Here is a 22,318-nt window from a genome sequence, read left to right as displayed (position 1 = left end):
GGAATAGGGGGAAATATGTAACCGGCAGGTTCCTGCCAATTACTCTACCGTAACTAGAATAGCGTTAGTGGAGCTATGTCCGTGTCTATGGGGCTTACCTGCTCCACTGAGCCGGGGTCAGGTGTGCTGCGTACAAGCTCTTCCAGGATCCTCACCACGGAGGCCTTCCTGTCTTGGGCCAGGGAGCGCCTCTTCTCTTCGACACACACCTGCTCCAGCATGGCCAGAGACTGCTCGATCAGGGCCAGCCGGAGGAGAACCAGCCTGCGCATGGCTGGCAGAGCCAGGGGACGACACTGGCAGGGGCGCACGCACACACACACACACACATATACACACATGCCCCCACACACACACACACACACACACACACACACACACACACACACACACACACACATGCCCACACACACAGTGAGCAATCAGTCTCCCCCGACACTCACACACAAGAAAGCATTAGCATACTGTGCTCCAGACCACCACATGTTATTAGCTCCATTTCCTCTAAACAAAAAAATAGGATAGAAAGGCTGACACCAGAATTAGATTTGCTCTGTAATGGAAAAATGAGTTTAAATAAAAACCTCAATACATTGTACACAGAATACCAATGAAGGGACATTAAAACGGAGACATATAAAGGTCTCGAGCTTGCCTGTGTCAAACAACTAATGGGTCGGGCTACACTATGGATTTCCGAATTGAATCCATTAGCTTAGCTGATGACTGTATATTTAGCCAGTTTTCATTGTGTGGTTTTAGTGTCACTTGTGTGTAACTGACTGGGACAGCAGCACCATCTGCTGAAAGGACAAAGCTACAGCCACGAACTACAGGCAGAAATCAAACCTTCAAAACTCGATTCCGTCTAACTGGATTCTAGCAGGGATTTACAGCGGCCTGTTTAAAAAGCGGCCAAGCTGTTTTTCAAATGTTCGTTTGTGATTCGATGAAGCTGGTGCTGTGCGCGTCCGGCCTAGTCCGTCTCTGACGCCAGCTCTTGAAGACCTCTGTCTGCGTATACAGTAGGGCTGTCTAGATGACATTTCAGAGAGGATTCTCATCCATCTGCAGCTGAATAGCCACCGAATGCCCCCATTTCTCTATACCCTGCATGGGCCATAGCTTGAGATCTGGAGCAAATGGATCCAGCCGCGTGCGCACACACACACAATAATGATCTGTCTGAGACATCAAGCACACAGGGCCTCAAGATGATGGCATCACTATTTCTGAACAGGCACGGCGATGCTTTAATAGGGTTACCAAGCTGCTTCACTGTGGTCGGGTCACTTGTTTGGTCTAAGTGGCGTCCTATACGCCGTGCAGTAAAATCATCCATTTGTAAAATGTTAATCTATAATGAAACAAAGGGCATGATGCAGAAATCAATGTGGGAAAACCAGCTCAAGCAAGCGCAGATCCACAGAAGTTCCTGACAACCAGCCATATGCAGACTTTTCACCAAGCAAATACGATCACATGTAAACAGGTTCATTTACTTTCTTAATACAATATCATTAGTTAGCCATCTGCATATCCTTTCAGAGCCAATATGAACAGCCAGAAAACTCTGTTTGGAGACGCTCCTGCCTAACAGCCATGCAAATGTGATTTTCAAAACGTGAAAATTACATTAGAGTGAGGAAGGTTGAGGCATGTATCCAGAACACGCTTTCTGGTTTCTATTTTTAACACTAAGATTAACCACTGAGATGAACTTTTCTTGAATGTGTACTTTTTGAGAATTGACCGAGCGAAAGATAAACAGAATCTTTTATCCCCAGGAGCTGAAATGTGTGGTTTATTTAGGGTCTGGCTTGTGAGGCCATCACTAATGGTAGGGTTGGAAGGATGTTTGCTCCACCTCCTGTGATGAGAACAGGCTCTGGGCATTCAGCACCACATGTTCCTGTGTGGAGACAGCTTGCTGCGTTAGGGAGAAGGCGTCCAAAAGGTGGCGCCGTTTCCCCTCTCTGTTGACAGCATGCTCGGCCAAGACTCTGTGAAGGGAAATCAGGAAGCGGTTAACTGAGATTTGTGTATCTGTGCAGTGCGTGTCTGAATGTGTGTGTGTGTGTGTGTTTTACTGCCTGACCCCAGGGCCTCTGCGTGCTCCAGGAGAGCCTCAGCTGCCTGCTGTTGGCGGCCCAGCCGTAGGAACTCAGCGGTGGCCTCTCTGAGCGTGTCGCTGGCGGCCATCAGCTTCTGTACCGACCAGGCGGACAGATCCTCTCCGGGCTCCGCGGGCCTGGCTCCACGCCAACGCTCTGCCGCCCCTCTGAAAGACAGCAACGCAGCGACCTCTAGAGGTAAGGTCTGGTCACAGCAGGTCGGGGTTTGGTCACTGCAGCATGTGCGAGATCAGTGGTCAGCATCAGCGCAGCTTTACCTAGACTCCACGGAGGTGATTAGGAAGCGGAGGTACGGAGCTCGGTTACGCCTCTGCTCCAGAACCAGTTTCAGGGCTCCGCAGCCTTGCCTGACCACCTGATCCACCTGTGGAGAGGGAATGGTGGTATGGGGGTGGGGTTCAACATGATTAGGGGGGTTGATAGGTTAAGACTTGTGCAGTAGGTCTGTTGGGGATATGAGGTTTGTAGGAGATTGTTCCCCCACCTTGACGTCTGTGTCCGGGGCCTTCAGGCCCACTGTGGCGTCCACCCGGGCGAGCGTGAGCTGGTACCAGAACTCCTCGTCACCGCCCAGCTCCCGGGCCTGCTCCAGCAGTGCCACGGCCTGGCCGTGGTTCTGCTCGTCGTTGGCCAGGACGCCGAGAGCGCACAGACACCTCGCCTCGGACGCCTGGTCCCCCAGCTCCTGACCAGACCAAATTGGAAATGGATGTTCAGATGTTGATTTGTCCACATTACAAATGCAACGGAAATACTTTGCAAACATTTCATTTGTAGTTTTAGTGCTGATTGGAAAATGGTAAAAACGGAACTAGCCAATCTTTTGACAAGGTTCCACAGCAGTCATATTAATAAGGGCTGTCTACAGCTCACCTTGGACACCAGCTGGGCCTCTGCCAGTAGTTGTCTGGCAGGCTGGTACAGCCCCATACTCAGACACACCTCCGCCTTGTCCAGCCAGATACTCTGGGCACACACATTGGCACGCTGCTTCCCAAACACGCCCGCGTGGTCTAGCTCAGACTTCTGTGATCACAGATGAGACAACAGATGAATAATGACATCAAAGTATCGGTGGCATACTTCTGCACCCTCGACTGACCCATTAATTCCCGAATGGCATTGCGGGAGGTATTATGCAAAGGACTGAATGGATTTGAAACATAAATCTGAGATCGATCATAGGCTACCTGATCTGGATAAGAGAGAAAGAATTACAGCCATTAATGCCGATCATAAAAACATAATGGTGGTCATCGCAAGACTGACATAAGCAATTTAAATGGCAGAACTAATTCAGCTCCCATGAACCCAATAATAATGTGATATCGGTGTCACATTATAAAAGCACAGTTAGGGGGCATAAATCCCTGTCTGCATTGTAATTCATTTGTGCCGTACACAATTCATTTCAAGGGTCATTTCTTTCCCTTCAATTCCAGGTTTAATAGACCTGTACGGTAGTAAAAAACCTTGTGGTGTTGTCCAGGGCCTCTCTCTGCTCCACTCAGCCATTCGGTCTGTCAGGGCAGAACTAACCTCATCTTTCATGTTGCCTTTAGCTTCCGCATGGAGGCTATTCCTCTCTCTCTGCAGGGCTATGGCTTTGCGACACCTGCGGTCAAGAAGATTATCATCTGTGTCAACAATATTTCATGCTTTCAGGACGGAACACGTGGATTGGCAACGTTTGACCACTTGTGGGATTCCGTAGCGAGGGGAGGACCTACTCTGTTCGCTCCTGCTCGGGGACACTAGTCAGGCTGAGGAACGTCTCGTGGTACGGTGACGACCTCTCCATGCCCAGCTGACAGCAGGCCCTCACGATTCTAAAGACACAAAAGCAGAGTGTTAATGAAGGCAGTTACTCACAATAGACCAATACACCACTGCAGTACTGTATGTAGGGTAGAGTTGGAAATCTGGAAATGTAGATGACTTTTTTTTTTTTCTTTACGGCTGGATGTTTTTCAATAGACACAAGAGCGGTGGCCAGACAGAAAATGTTTTTTCCAGTGAAGGTAGCTGTCTAAATGTTGGCAGCGCCTACGTGAGCACGTGGCTCATCAATACTGATGTGCTCCGGGCTACCTGAGGCGGTAGAGGTCAGAGAGGCTCCGTCTGCCCAGCAGGTCGTGGCCTATGACCTCTGCCAGGTGCATTACAGGTAGGGTGAGGTGGGTGAGGGAGAGAGACTGGAGCTCCTTGGCCAGCAGGTCCAGGAAGAAAAGGCTCCGAGTCTGCAGACAAGCACTCATACAGAGGAGACAATTAGCCAGGAGCCTTATGCGGGAATGCAATAGAGAATAGTGCATGAGTAGAGAGGTTGACATGAGCAAGCTCATGAGCTTCAGTAATTTTTTGTTTTGTTTTGTTCCGTTTTTCATATTTCATATTCAATAAATAAATAAAATGTTTTTCTCTCTGTAGGCCTGATTAGCAATAAAACTAACTTGAAAAATATCTAATACGCTACGGCTCGACTTCAGCCGTCAGCATCGACCATGAACCATCGGACTCCGAGGGAACAGAGAGTCACCAAGGTTAATTTCTCGGCAGAACATCAAAACGATGGCCGACGGCTGATGGCTACAGTGGAGTAAGTAAGACTGAGAGTTGGACTGCACATCCATTGGCATAACACTGTTGGTTTAAATGCCCTTCAAAACAAATGCCTTTCAGCTAACTCGGTTCTCGTTTCATCCCTGTAATTACGCGTGATTTCTTCACCCAGCTGGAAGGACAGGCCTAAAATCAATCAGAGCACGTCTTTCATTTAAAATAATCTGCCCCGTGCCGACATTCTAATGCGGTCCGCAAGAAAATCAATGGGCAAACGCTCCGGTTCTGCCAGAACAAATGGCTGCTTGTCAACACGTGGATGGATCATAAGCCAATGCTTCCAGCTGCGAGGCCCCTCAACCCCGAGCCACAATCCCCATCTCGTTGTGACTCAGCCAGCTTGGCGGTGGCAACAGCAAGGAGGCTATGACAGTTGCATGCCTGGCAAGCGGCTGCTCGGGCTAAAGGGCGTGCCTGTTGGCTGATGCTGCCTGTGTTGATGCTGTGGGGGCTGGAGTGGTTTCGGAAGGTCCGGCGGAGGTCCCCGGGACAGTCGTACTGGGCCCACTCCTCAGGGGTTCTGGGGAGGGGGTCGTCCCGAGGCCCGGCTTTAGGCTTCTCCTCCACAGGGGGCGGCTAGACAAACACACACCCATGGAGAAGGGTTACGGGGATATGATAAGGTCAACTTCTATTGTCTCCCGAGGGTAAGATTTGTCTAGGACACCATATACTGCTGTGCATCAAAAAAACAAATCAACTAGCATACAATAAAATTATCAAGTACACTAAAATACGATGAACAACATGAAATGGAAGAGATATTCCATAATGGTGGTATTTACTGCTGATAATACTGCTAGTTATGATCATTATCATCATTATCTGGGGCGGATGTGACTCAGGAGGAAGAGCAGGGTCGACGGTTCGAATCCCGGCTCCTCCTGTCCACATGTCGAAGTGTCCTTGGGCATGACACTGAACCCCAAATTGCTCCCAATGAGCAGGCTAGCACCTTGCATGGCAGCTGCTGCCATTAGCTTGTGAATGTGTGGGTGAATGGGTGAATGACAGGCCGTTGTAAAGCGCTTTGGATAAAAGCGCTACAGTATATAAGCTCAGTGCATTTACCATTTATCATGATGCTGATGCTTGTTTTGAATACAATATATATCACTGACAAGGCTATCGAAATCGCAACAAAATGGCATTGTTTGAATAAAAGAAAAAATAAAGAAATCCATTGCACATTTGACTCAGAGTGGTGAACCAGAGTGGTCAGGTCACCTGTACGTCCTTGGACTTCCTCCCTTTGTCCTTCTCCTTGTCCTTCCTGGTGGCGGAGGAGACGGAAGGCTGGGACGGCAGGACGGGCGGACTCTCCTGCATCTCCGTCAAGACCTCGCCGGCCGTCGCTACGGACACCTGCGACGGGGACGACACGTGGGACGACATTGTCTCTCCCGACTAATGAGCACAGTCCGCCGAACGGATGAAAGAAACGCGGCGCTGTGAACGGGCTGGGTTCGCGCCGTTGCCAACCCACACACCTCCAGGCCAAGGTGAGTCTACAGGTGTTCTAGTTTTACAGAGCCCCCACCCCACAGCCCTCCTACCTGCCAGATGCGCAGAACGCAGCAGAAGGCCCTGAGGAGGTGCTGTTGGTGCTCGGGAGATGTCCTGTCGGCCGCGACGGCCAGCAGAGTGTGTGCTCTGACCAGGCCGTCCAGACGCCTCACCTCCCTCAGGTCGGACAGACGGGGCCCGGACTGCACCCCCTGCACCCCGATGAGTGACTCACACTTGACCGGGATCAGACCTGCACCCTCCGACGGCCCTGGAGGAAGGGCACACACGCACGTGTATTACCAAAGAAAAATAGACGCAGACACATATTACACACAATTGTAAATGCATGGACAGAGTCCAAGAGAAATCGGTTGCTCCACCTTGGGAATTCTCCTTCCTCTCCAACTCTTTCAGCTTACCGCCCTTGGATACAGGTCTATCTGAGAGAGTCAGGACAACATACCAATTGTAAAGACTCAAAATAATTGTGATTTTTCCCCCCACTGGCACACAATCTAGTTGCTTCTAGAGAGGACCAGTACCTTTGTCTTCTCCCTGGTTCATGTCTGTGTGTAAGAGGATGTCTATGGCCCACTGGATCTGGTGCTCGGCGTCGGCTAAGGGGAAGTTCTGGCAGTAGAGCCACTCTCCAAACTCCAGCAGATAGTCCACCTTCTGCCACTGACTCTCCACAGCCTGGACAAAGACAACACAGGTATGCTTTCAAAACCTGCGCCGTTAGGGGGCAAAATGCATTGGGGAATGTGAAGCAATTTTATGACTCTATGTGTGAACTACAATGAATACCATGCCGACTGAATAAAAAAAGAAGATCCATACAAATCTGCAAAGCTGCAATTAACACAAAAGCCCCTAGATGGAGGTAAAGACTTGCAACACTCTTATAGAAAGTCTTGATACAGACATAGCAAGGAACTTGAACAACGATTACATGTTTCATACTGCACTGTATCTTGCACTAATCATATGTACTGAGACACAAGTGTTAATCCAGGGGCCAGTCCAGATTTTGGTACCACCTAAGATGACCAAACATTAGTGGTAATGTTAATAGGGTCAATCTGAAAACATTAATATACTGTATGTTAACCTCTCCAGCCTTGTATCTTAATGACTTGTAAAGGAAAATTCAAAATGGTGCTTTAATTGGCATTCACACAGGAGAAGTGGCATGTGTGCAACAAAACATTTTTTACATAAGAGTGAAGACACATGTACTGACAGTGAATGAGGGAGTGAAAAATCACCCATGTTCTGTATGTAGCAGTTGCAGTACGTTGGACGTGAAAACTTTGTTGGAGAAATTGTAAACTTAAAACTTTTTGTAAATAATCTGGCCACCTTGGGTGGTAGCAATTTGTGAGAATATCCGTATCGACCCCTGGACTATGTGAGCCGAGGTGAACCCACCAGTAGTGAGGTGATGGAGTTCTGGTAGCAGGCCAGCTGCTGGAGCAAGTCCCTGGCACACAGCGCCACCCGGTGCCACATGTGGGAACAGGAGAGCTCCCCCTCGTCCCTGAACTTTTGCATGTCCATCAGCACGCTCTCTCCAAGGCGCGCGCGCACCAACACCCGGTGTTTGAACAGGAGCCTGGGGGAACAGGACAGGACACCCTTATGAGGGCTACTCCACAGAAAACATCCTCACTGAATTTTCAAAAGTCAACTCCCTTTCCAGCTCCATCTGGTTAAGATCTTAGTAAGGAGTAAGACACATTCATTTTAGATGTTAAATATTCTAAAACATGCAAATTAGACATACTCAGAGTAATGCTCGTTCATCCAAAAAGGACTGTTTTTGTTATACCGACGCTCAAATTAGCACATGCAAATAAAGACATCTCCATACCTCTTTACAAAGTCATAGTCATTGCCAGGCATGCAGACAGACACTCAGTTATGCATACAGCATGTGCATGCATACATCTTAGACAAGAATACATACATCTGCACAAGGATACATCTACTGCACACCAAGATGCGTACATCTATCAATCAATCAATCAATCAATCAATCAAAGCTTTATTTGCATTTCATACCCAGAGGCAACGCAATGCACTTGTGGCCATTTCATACCCAAGGATGCGATTGTGGCCACCTTCCAACAACCACTTCCCTCCATATTTTCTGCCCTTTGCCCTGCCCCCCCTCCGGTTCCCTGGCCCCCCCCTGCTCTTGGCTGGGTACTCACAGCCTGTGCCTGGTCCGAGGCAGCTCTCCGATGCCCTGCCCCCCCTCCGGTTCCCTGGTTCCCCCTGCTCTTGGCTGGGTACTCACAGCCTGTGCCTGGTGTGAGGCAGCTCTCCGATGCCCTGCCCCCCCTCCGGTTCCCTGGCCCCCCCCTGCTCTTGGCTGGGTACTCACAGCCTGTGCCTGGTGCGAGGCAGCTCTCCGATGCCCTGCCCCCCCTCCGTTCCCTGGTTCCCCCTGCTCTTGGCTGGGTACTCACAGCCTGTGCCGGGTGCGAGGCAGCTCTCCGATGCCCTGCTCCAGCACCCGCAGAGCCCCCCTCCAGTCAGCCCGGTCTGCATGGATGTGGAACAGCAGGCCGTACATGGCTGCTCTCAGGGTCAGGTCCTCCTCTCGGCTGCCCGTACCTACACACACACACACACACACACACACACACACACACACGGGTATGCACGCACACACACACACACACACACACGGGTATGCACGCACACACACACACACACAAAGACACACACACACGGGTACGCACGCATATGCACGTACACACAGGTGCGCACACACACATGCACACACACACACACACACGCACATGGGTACGCACGCACACACACACACACACACACACAAAGACACACACACACGGGTACGCACGCATATGCACGTACACACAGGTGCGCACACACACACGCACTCACACACACGCACATGGGTACGCACGCGCATGCACGTACACAGAGGCACAGACACACACATACACACACACACACACACGCAAGGAAATTAACAACTGGAGTCTAAACCTGGAGTCCAAACTGTAGCTTGTGTGAAAAGAGTGCAGAGATCAGTCAGGCATGGGAGAGCAACAATGCTCTAAGCAGACTGCTTATGCAGACCTAATGGCCTACAGTGTGTGTGTGGGGAGACAACCTCCTCCATGTTCTTTCAGCAACTAGAATATATTTGAGAAAAGATCCAGCACCATCCAGGCCCCTTTGGAAATGAATGACGTCACCGACCCTCAAAGTCAGTCAGACAAAACTTTCTGTGGCATGAGCAGGTGAGTGTGGGTTCCCATGTGGACTCACTCGAGGCTTCAACCTGAGAGGGATCTGTAGTCTGGTCTGTTCTCTTTCCCCTGCCCTGTTTCTACCCGGCAGAGAGGAAACATTGAATCAGCATTAAGACTTCAATACCCATAAGGGCCGTTGGTCAATAGGGACGAGGTAGTGAGGGAGTGCGGTTATACAGCACCACCAAACACAATGTTGCTGTTGTCGCGGTTCTTGTTTACCTTTGGGTCTTTGGTGCTGGTGTGGGCCAGGGCACTGAGGATGCTCTCTAGGGGCTCCCGGAGCTGCCGTCTCTCCACGGGGGTTTCCGTCAGGGGCAGACAGGCATTCCAGTAGTGTCTGGCTGCGGCCATACACAGAGCTGGGTTCTTAGCCCTCTCTGCATAGCTGGGTGGGAGTGGGGAAAGCATTGTTAGCAGTTAACATTCTGGGGTTTTCAGCAGAGGACCGCAATGCGGACTGAACAAAGACGACACGAATGAAAAAGGAGATGGAGGAGAATAAAGAAAGGAGGAGACATTGAAAAGAGAACAAAGGAATGCTTGAAGGTTTTTGCTGAAAGGCAGAGTAAGGGTAGAGTCGGCAGAGGCACCGACCCGACGCTGGACTGGAGCATGCTCAGGGCCTCTCTGTAATTGCGTGGGTGGCTGCTGGACTTGTGCGCCATGGTCAGTCCCCTCAAACAGGCTGCGCTGCTCAGCATGTCCTGCACTGCCGAGGGGCTGTATCTGGAACGAGAGAAACACGAGCACGTCAGCCACTCAGTCACTTCCATTAATCATTGAATCAGATCATACTGGTTTCATTTCAGAGAAACACTAATTGTATCGATCACAATTGGGTAGCCAGAGGGCAAAAGAAGGACAAATGTGCCTACAAAGACTTTTTTGGAAGATAGATGTTAACATTTGCTATGATTCCCTGTCCGTATCAATTGTAATGCTCTGTTGTGAGCAGTAGGTGTCATTTACACCTTGTGTTTTAACACATCACAATCACTACTAGATTATGCAGGTAACCAAGCCAAGCAGTCACATTGAGCTCCTCGAAGAAATTCAAAATAAAAGGTGTACCCTTCCAAATAAGTGAAGCATAGACACTCAGCATAGCTGACATTGTTAGTGTTAGAAGCTGAGTCATAACAGTAACCAATACTTGAATGAATTACATTTTTTTCGGTCTGCATTCAATAATAACATGTTAACACAAGTTAAGTCATGCATATACTGTAAATATACACACATACACACATAAATACATACATACATACATACATAAAAGGAGGCAAATATTCAAATACCACGATTGAAAACAACACGATACCAGAACTGCAGTCTGGCGTGGGCTGAAGCTACAGCTTATAATGCCTAACATTACCCTTTTAACAGCATATATTTGACTACAGAAACAACTTGCATATCCTGTACCCTGTCCTTCTACAGTATGTGTTTCTTTCTGATCATCCTTTTTCATATTTGTTCAGTACATTATTTATTTTTGTTTTAGCTTACTGAGTGTTCTACATGTTTTCTACATCTTTTCAGTTCCTCTTTACAGCTGTTCCATAGATGCACTCCCTAATCTGTGGGAGTTGAAGATATAAAGTTTGTCCAATCATTTCAAGTTACCACCTTGAAATGATTGGATGGCCTGCCTGTCAAACTACAGTACCTACCTGCCTAGCAAGTGTTATTTGTTTTTCCCCAGAGTGGCTTTACAGGGAGGCCCAAAGGGGAGGTGGGGATTTTGTAGGTTGCAATTTTCAAAATCTATCTTAAGCCTAATTTATACTTTGTGAGCCGTGAGCCACATTTTTTGTCTCATGGCTCACAGCTCTGTGCATTTATACTCAATGAGCCGTGCCCTGCTGTGTCCATGTGATGCTATGTTGTTACCAAACAAGAAAATGTTTCTCATCTCCTAGCAACACAGAACGCTTCGTCTCTACAGGTCAGTTAACCAATCAAATATGTGCGACATATAATGACGCGGTGTGAGCCGCTAGAAATTTGAGGTGGTACGAGCCAAGCAGCTCACAGCCTGCGAGACGTTCCAAATGCCGTCAATGAGCCAAAAATGTGGCTCACGGCTCACGAAGTATAAATTAGGCTTTACTCTTCCTGGTTTCTACAAAATCGCCTACCCTACCTTTAACTGAGATACAATAATATTTTAAATTGATCCTCACAAGCTTGCAAATTCCTCTTAAATAGACTGTCTCACTGCTTTTTAAACAACTGTTGAATACTTACAGAGCATAGGGCATAACCTTCAGCCTTTGAGCAGCGGCGTGTTCCAGCTGCAGTGCATTGTGGGTGCAGGTCATGACCAGGTTGTGGTCATGGGCATGATGGGAAAAGGTGGCCAGCTGAGTCCACACCTGCAGCTCCACCACAGGGTCACTCCAGTGGCAGTCTGATGCCATGCAAACCAACTAGAAGAGTGGAGAGAGAAGGAAGGAATGACAGCACTGGTCTTTACATTTCTCCAATCTATTCAGCTAGTGCACCTACAGTCAAGATGTAAGACTGACTTTCTTAACCCCCTACGAGTTTGCAGTGCCACAATAGACAAACAAAGACAGAAAAAGGCTTTGATGGATCTGTGTGATTCTTGCCATGTGGATAAAAGAGCAGGGGAGATGGATCCCAGCACAGACATGGGCTACATACAACAGAGAGACTGGGAACAGAGAACTCCATCTGCCTGGGGTGACAGTTACACAGGAGAATCTCCACTCCAACCAGCACACGTGTCATGGCCGACACCGACTCATTCTTACACTGGAGGGAGACAAAGAAATACACACAATATTTCATTTCAACATCACAATGTTATATTCTACTGTACAGTAGCTTACTAGTCAAATTAATGACTTTGCACAAATGAAGGGCAAACTCCATAAATAGAATTTGAAGAAAAGATGGAATAAAACACTGATCGATCGATGTTTTAGTCTGTCTGTCTGTCTGTCTGTCTGTCTGTCTTTGTCTGTCTGTCTGTCTGTCAATAGAAACAGACATGATTATAAAATGAAGCATGGTGGGGCGAACTGGGAAGCCCAGGGGGCGCTGTTGTATGCTACATAGCCATGCAAATTTGCATTTACTTTTCAATGGACTGGGCTTTAAATGAACACTGCACATACTGTAGTAATATGGAATAAAAGTAACTCAGTTCAGCAGTCTCACTCACAGCCATCTCAGAGACTCATCTGACTGCATGCAGGCATACTGTAATTACCTCATCATCAATGTCCAGCTTCTGGCCAATCTGCTGCTGGAGAAGCCTCTTGGACCGAACCCACGTGGCAATGACTTGTTTCCTGGCCGCGACAGGGACGCTCTCCCCCGGAACGTTGCAGTTGGACAGATGGAGCGCATAGTCACAGAGCTACAGCCAACAAAGGGATAGAAGGGTTAGCGTAGGCAAGAACGCTATGAAGTCTAGGCCTGCAGTCTCAGTTAGATTCACCCTTGATCAAGGCTTCTGAGCTTTGTGTTTCAGATATGACAGCATCTTCAGAACATTCAATGCTGCCTTAATCTGAGTCACTATCGGGATTTCTTAAACAAGAAGTGTATTTTTTTTTTGTATTTTTTATTTTTTTGGAGTGGATAGCCGTTTTTATCTCATGTTAGGAAAAAGAACCATTAAGTAGACGCTAATAATGCACTGATAGAGCTCCTTTCATCCAGAGTTAGTGTCGATGTACATGGATTATCCTCTGAATACACAGAGAACATGGAGTTCAGAGTTAATTGGGAAAAACAATCACATAAATATATGTAGCATGTTGATATGATCTAGGATCTGTGGATCATAGGCTACGTGCACACGTACGGGGTGTGTGTGTGTGTGTGTGTGTGTGTGTTTGTGTGTGAGAGTGTGTGTGTGTGCTGTGTTCTAGAACAAAAATAAAGATGTTTGTGCTTCAGAAGATGGATGGATACCTGCAGCTATGAAACTGGGAACTGGCTATGAAACTTCACTCAAACTGGTACATCTGACTTGAGAGCTTGTCAACCTCACATCAACTTATTTAGCAGTTTGTTCTGCTTGGAAACAGAGTACCAAGGAGGAAGATGCTAGGGTTCCCACTTAAGTCAAATGTCAAATTCCCTGACTTTCAATAACTAAAAAGCTTAAATTCCATGACCTAAAATGAATGGAAAAATTGTTGACGAGCGGGAAGAGGATAAATGGGCACTGAAAAAGTAACCATAACAACCACTCACGCATAATACAAAAATGTGTGAAATAATCTGATAAAGACAAATACTGCAGGGGAAATATTACATTTTGATAAATGGCAACTACAATTTTAACATACCAAACAGACGAGGATAAATCCAAATTTTGGCAATTTGGCACTCCAAATAGTAAAAAACAAGGGAAAAGGATATATTAAAAAGCCATTATTAAATCATGGCTGCTCAAAAATTTTGAAAGCCAACATGTTTCGGTCAACACAGGACCTCCTTCAGGGCTAACATGTTGGCTTTTTAAATTTTGGAGCAGCCATGGTTTAATAAAGGCTTTTTAATATATCATTTTTCCTTGTTTTTTACTATTTGGAGTGCCTGGATTTATCCTCGTCCGTTTGGTAACCTAAGTTCCCTTTGTCCAAGAGCAGAGCACCCAACCAAATATGAACATTACTAGACTATGATTAGAGCCATCCGGTGATTTTGCTCTTATCTACAATTTTAACATGCTACAAACAAAATTCTCTGACTTTCCATGTCTTGAATAGACTTTTTAAAATATGATATTTCAGAAATGCCATGACCCATGGGAACCAGTTTGCAGCAGCCTTTCAGGAACTAGACTGGTTCAGAAATCTGTCATGCAGAGTAGACCTGGCATTTCTAAAGAACAGAGCCTGTAAGAACACACACACAGGCCTCTGTTCTCTAAACCAAACCCAGCAGGAGTGCGTCTCTCTCCAGGTGAGGGGTTACCACTCTCCATGCCAGCCCGTGCCCTGTCTGAGTACATTTCAGACATTCAGGTAAAGTACATGCCCAACAGACCACTCAGGTCCTCAGGTACTGATCTCCTAACAGTTCCAAAAGCCAGTACCAAGAGACACAGAGAGGCAGCTTTCAGTTTCTGTGTCCCCAACCTCTGGAACACCTTGCCAGAGTACTTCGAGCTGAAACAATGGAAATCTTTAAGCGGGATCTCGAGACGTAGCTTTTCAGTCTATTCTACAATCACTAGCCAGGACTTATGGACACAGAAAGGCAGCTTCCAGCCTGCTTGTGAATCCTCTGTATACATTGGTGTTTATCCTGTTATGCACTGTGTGTATATTTAGATGTGTATAGAGATACTGGTTGCCCTGCAACTGGCATGTTCTGTTTTAATATCTGTGTTGCTTTTATGGCTCTGCGTGCTACTAACCCTTTTCTGCCTCCCCTCTCACTAGTGCCTCTCTCCCTCCTACCTTCTAGAAGGGTCCAGTGGATACCCCACTGTCACCCGCAGACCACCCTGAGTCTGATAGATACCCCCGTGTCTGCTGTGGATATCCAGTACAGCCACTAACTCTGTCCTCCTCCCTAGTGTCTCTCCCTCTTATACTCTAAACAGATCCTGTGGACACCCCCTGTCTCCTACATGCCACCCTGTAGCAGGTCCCAGAGAACCCACCCATCCCCCCGGTCCTCGGCCAAGGTCCACCTAATGGCTCCTGAAAAGGCCCCCTGCCGCCTGGTGACTAGCTCCTTCCCACTCTGTGACGTCAGCTGTCCCTATCCAGCCAACCCCACCCCTTTATACCCTTGGCTCTCTGCTTTCTGTCTCCCCACCTCTGCTTTGCGGCATTCTCTATGAGCTTGTTCTGCTGAGTGCTTACTGTGCTTTGTTATATAATTCACTTAAATATCATATTAGAGACTACAGGGATAGCTAACACATAATGGCCTACCATGTAGGCAACTTCTCTGTAACTATTTGTGCACTCTCCTGTTAGTCATGTCTCTCTTATGAAGTATTTAGCTCATGTTTACTGCTCTGTAAATGTTCTTAGCCAATAGACAAACATTTTCCAGGAGCTTGCTCGGTCGTCTCGTTGAGAGAGGTCAGGGAATAATTTTTACAGCTCACTTTTCTGGCCCCCAGTGAAAGTTTTTTTGCTTCCCTCTGGAATATGTAGGGGTGGGACCTATGTTGCCTACAAATACATTTTGATTTGATTTGACTCTGTCTGCACCAATCACAGTCGGCCAAACCCCAAACAATAAGTCTCTTCAGTTTTGCTCACCGTGATGTGTGCGGAGTGAGGACCGAGCCTGGCGTTCTGACCAACCTAATCAGCTTTACTTTTACATCTCTCAAGCTCCCATGCACCCCAGCCAGCACACTCTGAATTTGATCATGCGTCCAGTCCCAAACCGCACACGTGCACACACACACCCCTCCCCCCGCGCCACACACGCACACAAACTCACCTCCAGTGCCTTGCGCACGTCCTGCAGGGCAGCAGCGTCCAGGAAGACACCGTGGACGCTGGCCGTCCTCTCAGCACCCTTCCCAGGCCCTTTCTTGGCCATGCTGTCCCCGGGAAGAGTCGCCCCCCTGCCGACGCTGTCCCGCCTCTCCTGGCTGCCGGCATTGGCTGCAGACACACACCAGGGCTGGATCATCCCCTGAGCCACCGTGTCACACAGCAACACCAGCAGCACCGGCTCCCTGGTAAGACAAAGAGAGCAGGCTCCTGGCGTTAGCTTCTGGCACGGATTCATCTGAGCAAGGGGTTCTCCTATCAGACCAGAGCAGACTCTCGGCTGTGGAGATACCCTATAACTAGGACCCTTACACCCTATGACTAAGCAAGGTTTTTCTTGCACTGGTCATTTTAAAAGGATATTGCCTTCACCATCTACTGTAACTGTGTTCAAATGTACAGTATGATGTACAGAATGATGTTAATAAGCAATTCTTTAGAGGCTCCACCCACCCTGCGTGTCCTGTCTCTTTGAGCAGCTCCACCAATCTATGGAAGTCGGTTAGGAGGCACTGGTGCTCCCCTGAAGCCAGCAGCTGGCTGTTGTAGTTCCACAGGTACACTGCCGCGTTGACCACTACCCAGGCCTCCCGGATCTCCGCCCCCAGCTCCGCCGCACGCAGGAAGCTGGAGGTGGCGTAGGCCGACAAACCCCGGATCCAGTCTCTTGAGAGGGTAGAGGGGAAAAGAAAAACACCAAATATGGTCAGCACCAGGTGAGAGGTAATGTTTTTGCTTGCGTATGATGGTTGGTTCGTGACCCTAACGAATGTAGCAATACCAAACATGTCCTGCTCTCAGAGCCATGGAATGCATTCATGTGCGGAGGTCTATGCTCTCAGAGCACCATTTCTAGTTAGCTCTGAAACAATTACATGCGTGGCCAGTCACATGGAAAATAAGCACCTGTTTTTGGTTACTGTTAATAAGAAATAAGCCTATTTGCTCACAGCAGCCCCCTCTGTGTTTGTTTTGTTTACCCACCTGTAGACAGCCCACTGCGGATCCTCATCAGAGAGGAGAACCCCTCTCTCCTCCGGAGGCTCGACGGGGGTATTGAGCTGTACTCCCTCTGCACGTAGCTTGTGGACAGTTGCCTGGGTGGGACAAACAGAGCCCAAATAATGATCACAGAGGAATATTAAAGATGACTTGCCCTCCACATCACTTCGCCACAAAATTGTGTTACACCTTCCATCAGCAAAGGGGACGAGAGGCGTCCTCAGTTGTCAAGGCTCTGTTAGCGTATCAAAGAGGTCTGATATGGTCTGACAACTGAGCTGAGAGTAAAAAGGTATCTGTCACTAAATTAAGAGGGTTTTGAAGAACCTGACATCTCCACAAAGGTCGTCATATCCCCTCAGAAGATTGTGATCATGAAAGATGGGCCACCGAAAGACTGCAATTTTGTGAAGGTCATCTCTTTTCCTGAATTGTATAGCTTACTTTTCTTGGAGCGCTGTCAAGTTTATGTCTCCAAAGACCCAATAAAGTTTTGGAGCCGGAGGTCTGAGTTGAAGCACACAACAAGATGAGCACAAGAACTGAGACATCAAGACCGAACAGATTGAACAAATCAACAGCTACAGTATGCCTCCAGGGCAGATGAAATCCCATAATGCAGGGCTGCTACGAGTGCTGTTCTTTTTTCATCTCTTAGTTCTGGCATGTCTGGGATTTCATTAAGGATTTGTCTGTTCTGCAGAGATAGTGGAGCAGATAAGTGCTATCATCTTTCAATTTTTAATACAATTTTGAAAATTTGCAAGAGCAGTCTCTATGGATCACTTGACAAGAAAATTGTCCTGGGCTGTGTTCCGAATTGCTTACTTCCATACTATATAGTATGCCAAAAAACTATGTAGTATATCCCAATACATATACCACCAAATAACACAAAGTAGAAGGGACACTGATATCAAAAAAGGAAATGTCCAAACTGAGGTATAAGGATGCAGAAAAAATATATTCTCAAGATGAATGTGCTACCAAACAGTGAGAGAACAAAGGAAGAAACGTTTCGGCGGGGTCACTTTCGTCAGTCTGCCATAAAGGCGTGGCACAGGACCTTTGACCTATTTATAGGGACAGGGTTAGTCCTCTGTGCGCGCACCCCCTTTATAATGGAGGTCTAGGGGCCTCTGCTAAAAAACTATGATAAACATGCATTTTCAAGGCAGGAAGCGCCAGGAAGCCCCTTACCGGTCTGAGTAGAATGTTGTCTTGTGAAATGAATCGCCATCCCCATGTGTTGACGTGTTAGGCATGGCTATGGAGGATGTAAACAACTGTCTAGCTTTACCGCGCACGCTCGCGCTCTCTGCAACGTGCGGTGGAAGTTTACAGTGCGAAAGGTATGGTGTAGTGCGTTCGGCGAAATAGTTCTGTCTCAAATGGAGCTTTTGTTTCAATATTCGGTTTGAGAATGCGATATATTTCACATGACAGCATAATGACACCGGTAAGATCACACCCTGCACTTCCTGCCTTGAAAATGCATGTTTATCATAGTTTTTAGCAGAGGCCCATAGACCTCCATTATAAAGGGGGTGCGCGCACATAGGAAAAAGGAGCTAGCTTACTACTGCATGGATTGGTTAAATGTTGGTGTGTACGGATCGGTTTCATTGAGGACAAAGTGACATTTGAGCTAAACTTGCTATGACAGCGGCGTTCCCCTTTAATAGACAGGTTATCAGTATCTTAAAGTCGCACTGAAACGGACGTTTGAGATCATCTAACTTCCGTAGTTTGACGTATTTCCAACGCAAACAAGCTATGAGGGTGGGACATGCGTTTAGAGGAATTTGATTGGAACATTGACAAGTGGACAGGTTTTAATAACTTTAGACAGATTCGATAGAAGGATAGCGTTGATTGACGGGTGGATGTCGTGAGATTATTGGCCTAAAATCTAAGGTACCTGTTGTCGTCATTGCACGTGACCTACCGTTTTCCAGGAAGTAAGAAATTATATACTTTGATATACGATTACAACAAAAGTAGAATTTTGTAATTTTTTTGGCATACATCGTTGAATAGGTGAACACTATGACCAGTTATGTGAACCAAAATGGGACAGAATGCTTTTTTCATTTCAGTGCGACTTTAAACATTTTGTCTATTCATTTTGTGTCGTGTCGGGAGATTTCCCACGATTGTGAAAAGTGAGCTCAGTCAGAACGACAACAAAGAATATAGGCCTAGATATGTTGGTAAGCTACTCGGTTTTAGGTTTCCCCTAAAAATTGTGTGCGCAGCACACCCCAAAGACATTCTGAGCCAGGAAAAACCCTGGTTTCATTTCACTACAGGATTTGTCCCCGTCAGGTCCATATATTTAACCTGCTAGATATCTAGTTGGAGCTTACTACTCATCGGGGACTCAGATCCGCGCTAATAGGAGCGCGATACGATTTGCCTCCAAGCTGGTGCTATTGTCTGTGATGCCAAAAAACTTGTCGGCGAGCAGAAAATCAGACTAAAATCGTGTAGTGTGACCTCAGCATAGTTTTATTTTGTACAGGGCCCCTGAGCATGTTGAGTTGTGTGAGAAATGCGGAATCAGCATTACAGCAAACAGTTTACCTCGGCATTAATAAAGTGCACTTCAGCCAGGAGGCGGAGCAAGTCCCTCTCCGAGCTTTGAGCCTGTCTCCCAGCCAACGGACGCCGATCACCGTGGAGACCTTCCACAGGACTGTCGTCCTCCTTGCGTTCACCTGCCAGGTCAAGACAATGGAAATTAAATTAAGTGTTCCCTGCCTTTAACCCATCAATGCTGTCCTTCCTCCTAGGGCAGCCAGGGGCAGTGGGCAGCTTTCAGCGCCCAGGGCCAATCCAGATGCTCATGGCCAGTCTTGGTCAGGGACAGACAGGAGAGCAATCTGTTCTTCTGCATGTTTTTATATCGAACATTATTTGTGGTGGAAACCTAGCCTGGTATGACCATCTCGATCTAGCGAGCTCACTGCTTCGCTCCGCAATATCGGTCTGGCCTTCGTCCCATTGAGAGCGATTACGTGGGTGGGGGTACTTGCCTTGACAGACAAACACCTTCAGCCAATCAACTTTTGCCAAATCCAGTCGGAAGAACGGCAAAAACGTCTTTTCCACCGAGAAACTCCGCTAGTGCATAATCATCTTGTTTAAGTGTTGTGATTAAGTCTATTTCTGCAATAACTGCACTTATAGCTGCGTTTATTCTTCTAACGTTAACGTTACCACTCGTTGCTTCGGGAGACGCCATGTTTGTTTCACGAGCGGCAGGGACACAAACCAATCAGGGGCTGCTTTCCACTGTGGGGCGGGACAGCAGTTAAAAATGCAGTCCCTGATTGGCCCGATATGGTCTGGATTTTGGCATAATCGCCCTGGAGGAGGCAAAGGCCAGATCGTTCTGCGTTAGTGAAACAGACTGTGAGCTTGTCACTCTGCCATTCAACTCCATTAGCGTTGACATTACAGCTAGATATACAGCTTTAATCTATCGATGTCACTGATCGATATGGACTCATTTGCATCCCCGGTAGATGATTTTATACCCCTGTAATGATTTTAATTAAGTGGTTAAATGCTGTGGACTGTGACTTAAACTAATCAATTAACCTTTTACACTCAGCTAGTAACATTGGAGGGGGTTGAGTCTGTTCAGATGCACTCCTTAAAGGAGTAGTAAAGGGAAAATGTATGTTTAGCCCTGTTTTTAGGTTACTTATGATCATATACAATGGTTCAGATCAAAACGTTGACAAAACTAGCACTTTTGAGAAAGTATGCTAATTGCTCTACCACCGTTTTGGTCATACAATGGATGTGGGTGGGCACCAAAATCTTTCAAAAACATGTTAAACTCTCGATTTCAAAGACAAGAAGCTCACTGAGGGGGTAATTGGTGTCCGTTGGTGTTCTGACACAAAATTCGCCGCAAAGTATGAATCCTGTAGGGTTTTATTGATTATTTTATGAAATCCATTGACTTGTATTGAAGCGACCGTTGTAGATGTGTAGATCAATCCGCAGAGGGGATTCAGGAAGCGGAACTACTTACGGTAGCTACTGTTATTGTTTATGTTGCTAGGCTACCTACAGTAGTTTGCGGAAGTTTACACACATATGTGCTGCGACTAAATAGTTCAATGCTAAATATTTTTTAAAAAGCCTTTCCAGATGAACTAGAATCTTAATTTATGGCGAATTATATGTCAGAACGCCAACTAACATCTTGGTGAGTTTCTTGTCTTTGAAATTGAGTGTTTAACATGTTTTTTTTAATGATTTTTCACGGTGCCCATCCACATCCATTGTATGACCAAAACGGTGGTAGAGCAATTATCAGACTTTCTCAAAAGTGCTAGTTTTGTCAACGTTTTGATCTGAACCATTATATATGATCATAAGAAACCTTAAAACAGGGCTAAACCCTTTTCCCTTTACTACTCCTTTAAGATAGAGTAAGGATTCTAACAGTGACAGAGGTAAGGGTGATTGATTTTCATTAACAGTTCCTTCAAACTGGATAGCTCCTCACACTCAGCTTTGGGAATTTTCCATCTTGCATCATCGTAGAGCAAGCCAAAACGGCAGGCAGCGCGACACACATCCCAAACCTCCTGCTTCCTGGCTGTCTTTGCTAGTGCTGCCCACAATTTCACCCTGGGAAGAAAAAACAACATTACCCACAACAACAACAACAACAACAACAACAACAACATTCCTTCCCCATAGGTGGAGGTCATGGGGAGAGCCTGGGGACATACTGTTCTGTATGAAGCAGTGTTCTGGTATTGTTTGCTGGGGTAGAGATAAATAATGGATGTTTCCTTCAGCTAATAATCCTCTCTGCTGGTATGTTTCATCCCGCCATGACAACAGGTCTACAGTATGTGATGTGTTCGTTCTCCAGGGTGTTACTGAAACCCGTCATGGGATCACTACATCACTGGCTGGCTGGGTTTGCAACTCATCCTCATCCTGAACTTCTTCCATCCAGTGATGTACAGAAGGGAGGAAGGGAGGAAGGGAACTCGGCGGGCACTGCAAATGAACACTGGAATACGCACTCCAGCTTGGCTTACAGTACATGCATGCAGGCATGTATCAAATATTCATAAAAAGGCATGCTAAAAATTCATTTAAAAAAATACAGTATCCACCGTGGAAAAGATGTCCACAGAACCCCACCCAACCCCCCCCCCCCCCACCACACACACACACACACACACACACACACACACACACACTAGGG

General features: G+C 47.1%; 1 protein-coding gene across 1 annotated transcript in view; it reads right to left on the bottom strand.

The window, feature by feature from the left end:
• cfap46 (cilia and flagella associated protein 46) overlaps nucleotides 1–22,318 on the bottom strand; it is a gene marked incomplete at both ends in the record, with an annotated part of 60,636 nt that overhangs the window by 25,017 nt on the left and 13,301 nt on the right. The window contains 27 exons of the mRNA XM_084458779.1: nucleotides 99–296; nucleotides 1,868–2,003; nucleotides 2,099–2,281; nucleotides 2,393–2,499; nucleotides 2,620–2,820; nucleotides 3,009–3,161; nucleotides 3,675–3,750; nucleotides 3,866–3,964; nucleotides 4,227–4,375; nucleotides 5,172–5,333; nucleotides 5,991–6,122; nucleotides 6,314–6,534; nucleotides 6,647–6,706; nucleotides 6,809–6,962; nucleotides 7,698–7,881; nucleotides 8,741–8,888; nucleotides 9,573–9,633; nucleotides 9,779–9,944; nucleotides 10,154–10,285; nucleotides 11,810–11,991; nucleotides 12,230–12,340; nucleotides 12,801–12,950; nucleotides 16,016–16,256; nucleotides 16,525–16,737; nucleotides 17,056–17,168; nucleotides 19,660–19,793; nucleotides 21,602–21,726. Coding sequence (XP_084314905.1) covers nucleotides 99–296; nucleotides 1,868–2,003; nucleotides 2,099–2,281; nucleotides 2,393–2,499; nucleotides 2,620–2,820; nucleotides 3,009–3,161; nucleotides 3,675–3,750; nucleotides 3,866–3,964; nucleotides 4,227–4,375; nucleotides 5,172–5,333; nucleotides 5,991–6,122; nucleotides 6,314–6,534; nucleotides 6,647–6,706; nucleotides 6,809–6,962; nucleotides 7,698–7,881; nucleotides 8,741–8,888; nucleotides 9,573–9,633; nucleotides 9,779–9,944; nucleotides 10,154–10,285; nucleotides 11,810–11,991; nucleotides 12,230–12,340; nucleotides 12,801–12,950; nucleotides 16,016–16,256; nucleotides 16,525–16,737; nucleotides 17,056–17,168; nucleotides 19,660–19,793; nucleotides 21,602–21,726 — 3,991 coding nt within the window. The remainder of the gene's footprint in view (nucleotides 1–98; nucleotides 297–1,867; nucleotides 2,004–2,098; nucleotides 2,282–2,392; nucleotides 2,500–2,619; nucleotides 2,821–3,008; nucleotides 3,162–3,674; nucleotides 3,751–3,865; nucleotides 3,965–4,226; nucleotides 4,376–5,171; nucleotides 5,334–5,990; nucleotides 6,123–6,313; nucleotides 6,535–6,646; nucleotides 6,707–6,808; nucleotides 6,963–7,697; nucleotides 7,882–8,740; nucleotides 8,889–9,572; nucleotides 9,634–9,778; nucleotides 9,945–10,153; nucleotides 10,286–11,809; nucleotides 11,992–12,229; nucleotides 12,341–12,800; nucleotides 12,951–16,015; nucleotides 16,257–16,524; nucleotides 16,738–17,055; nucleotides 17,169–19,659; nucleotides 19,794–21,601; nucleotides 21,727–22,318) is intronic.

This window comes from Borostomias antarcticus, assembly GCF_949987555.1.
Source record: "Borostomias antarcticus genome assembly, chromosome: 25".
In the NCBI taxonomy this organism is placed as follows: Eukaryota; Metazoa; Chordata; class Actinopteri; order Stomiiformes; family Stomiidae; genus Borostomias; species Borostomias antarcticus.
Note: the sequence above shows the minus strand (reverse complement) of the source record. Positions and strands in the feature narration are given on the sequence as shown.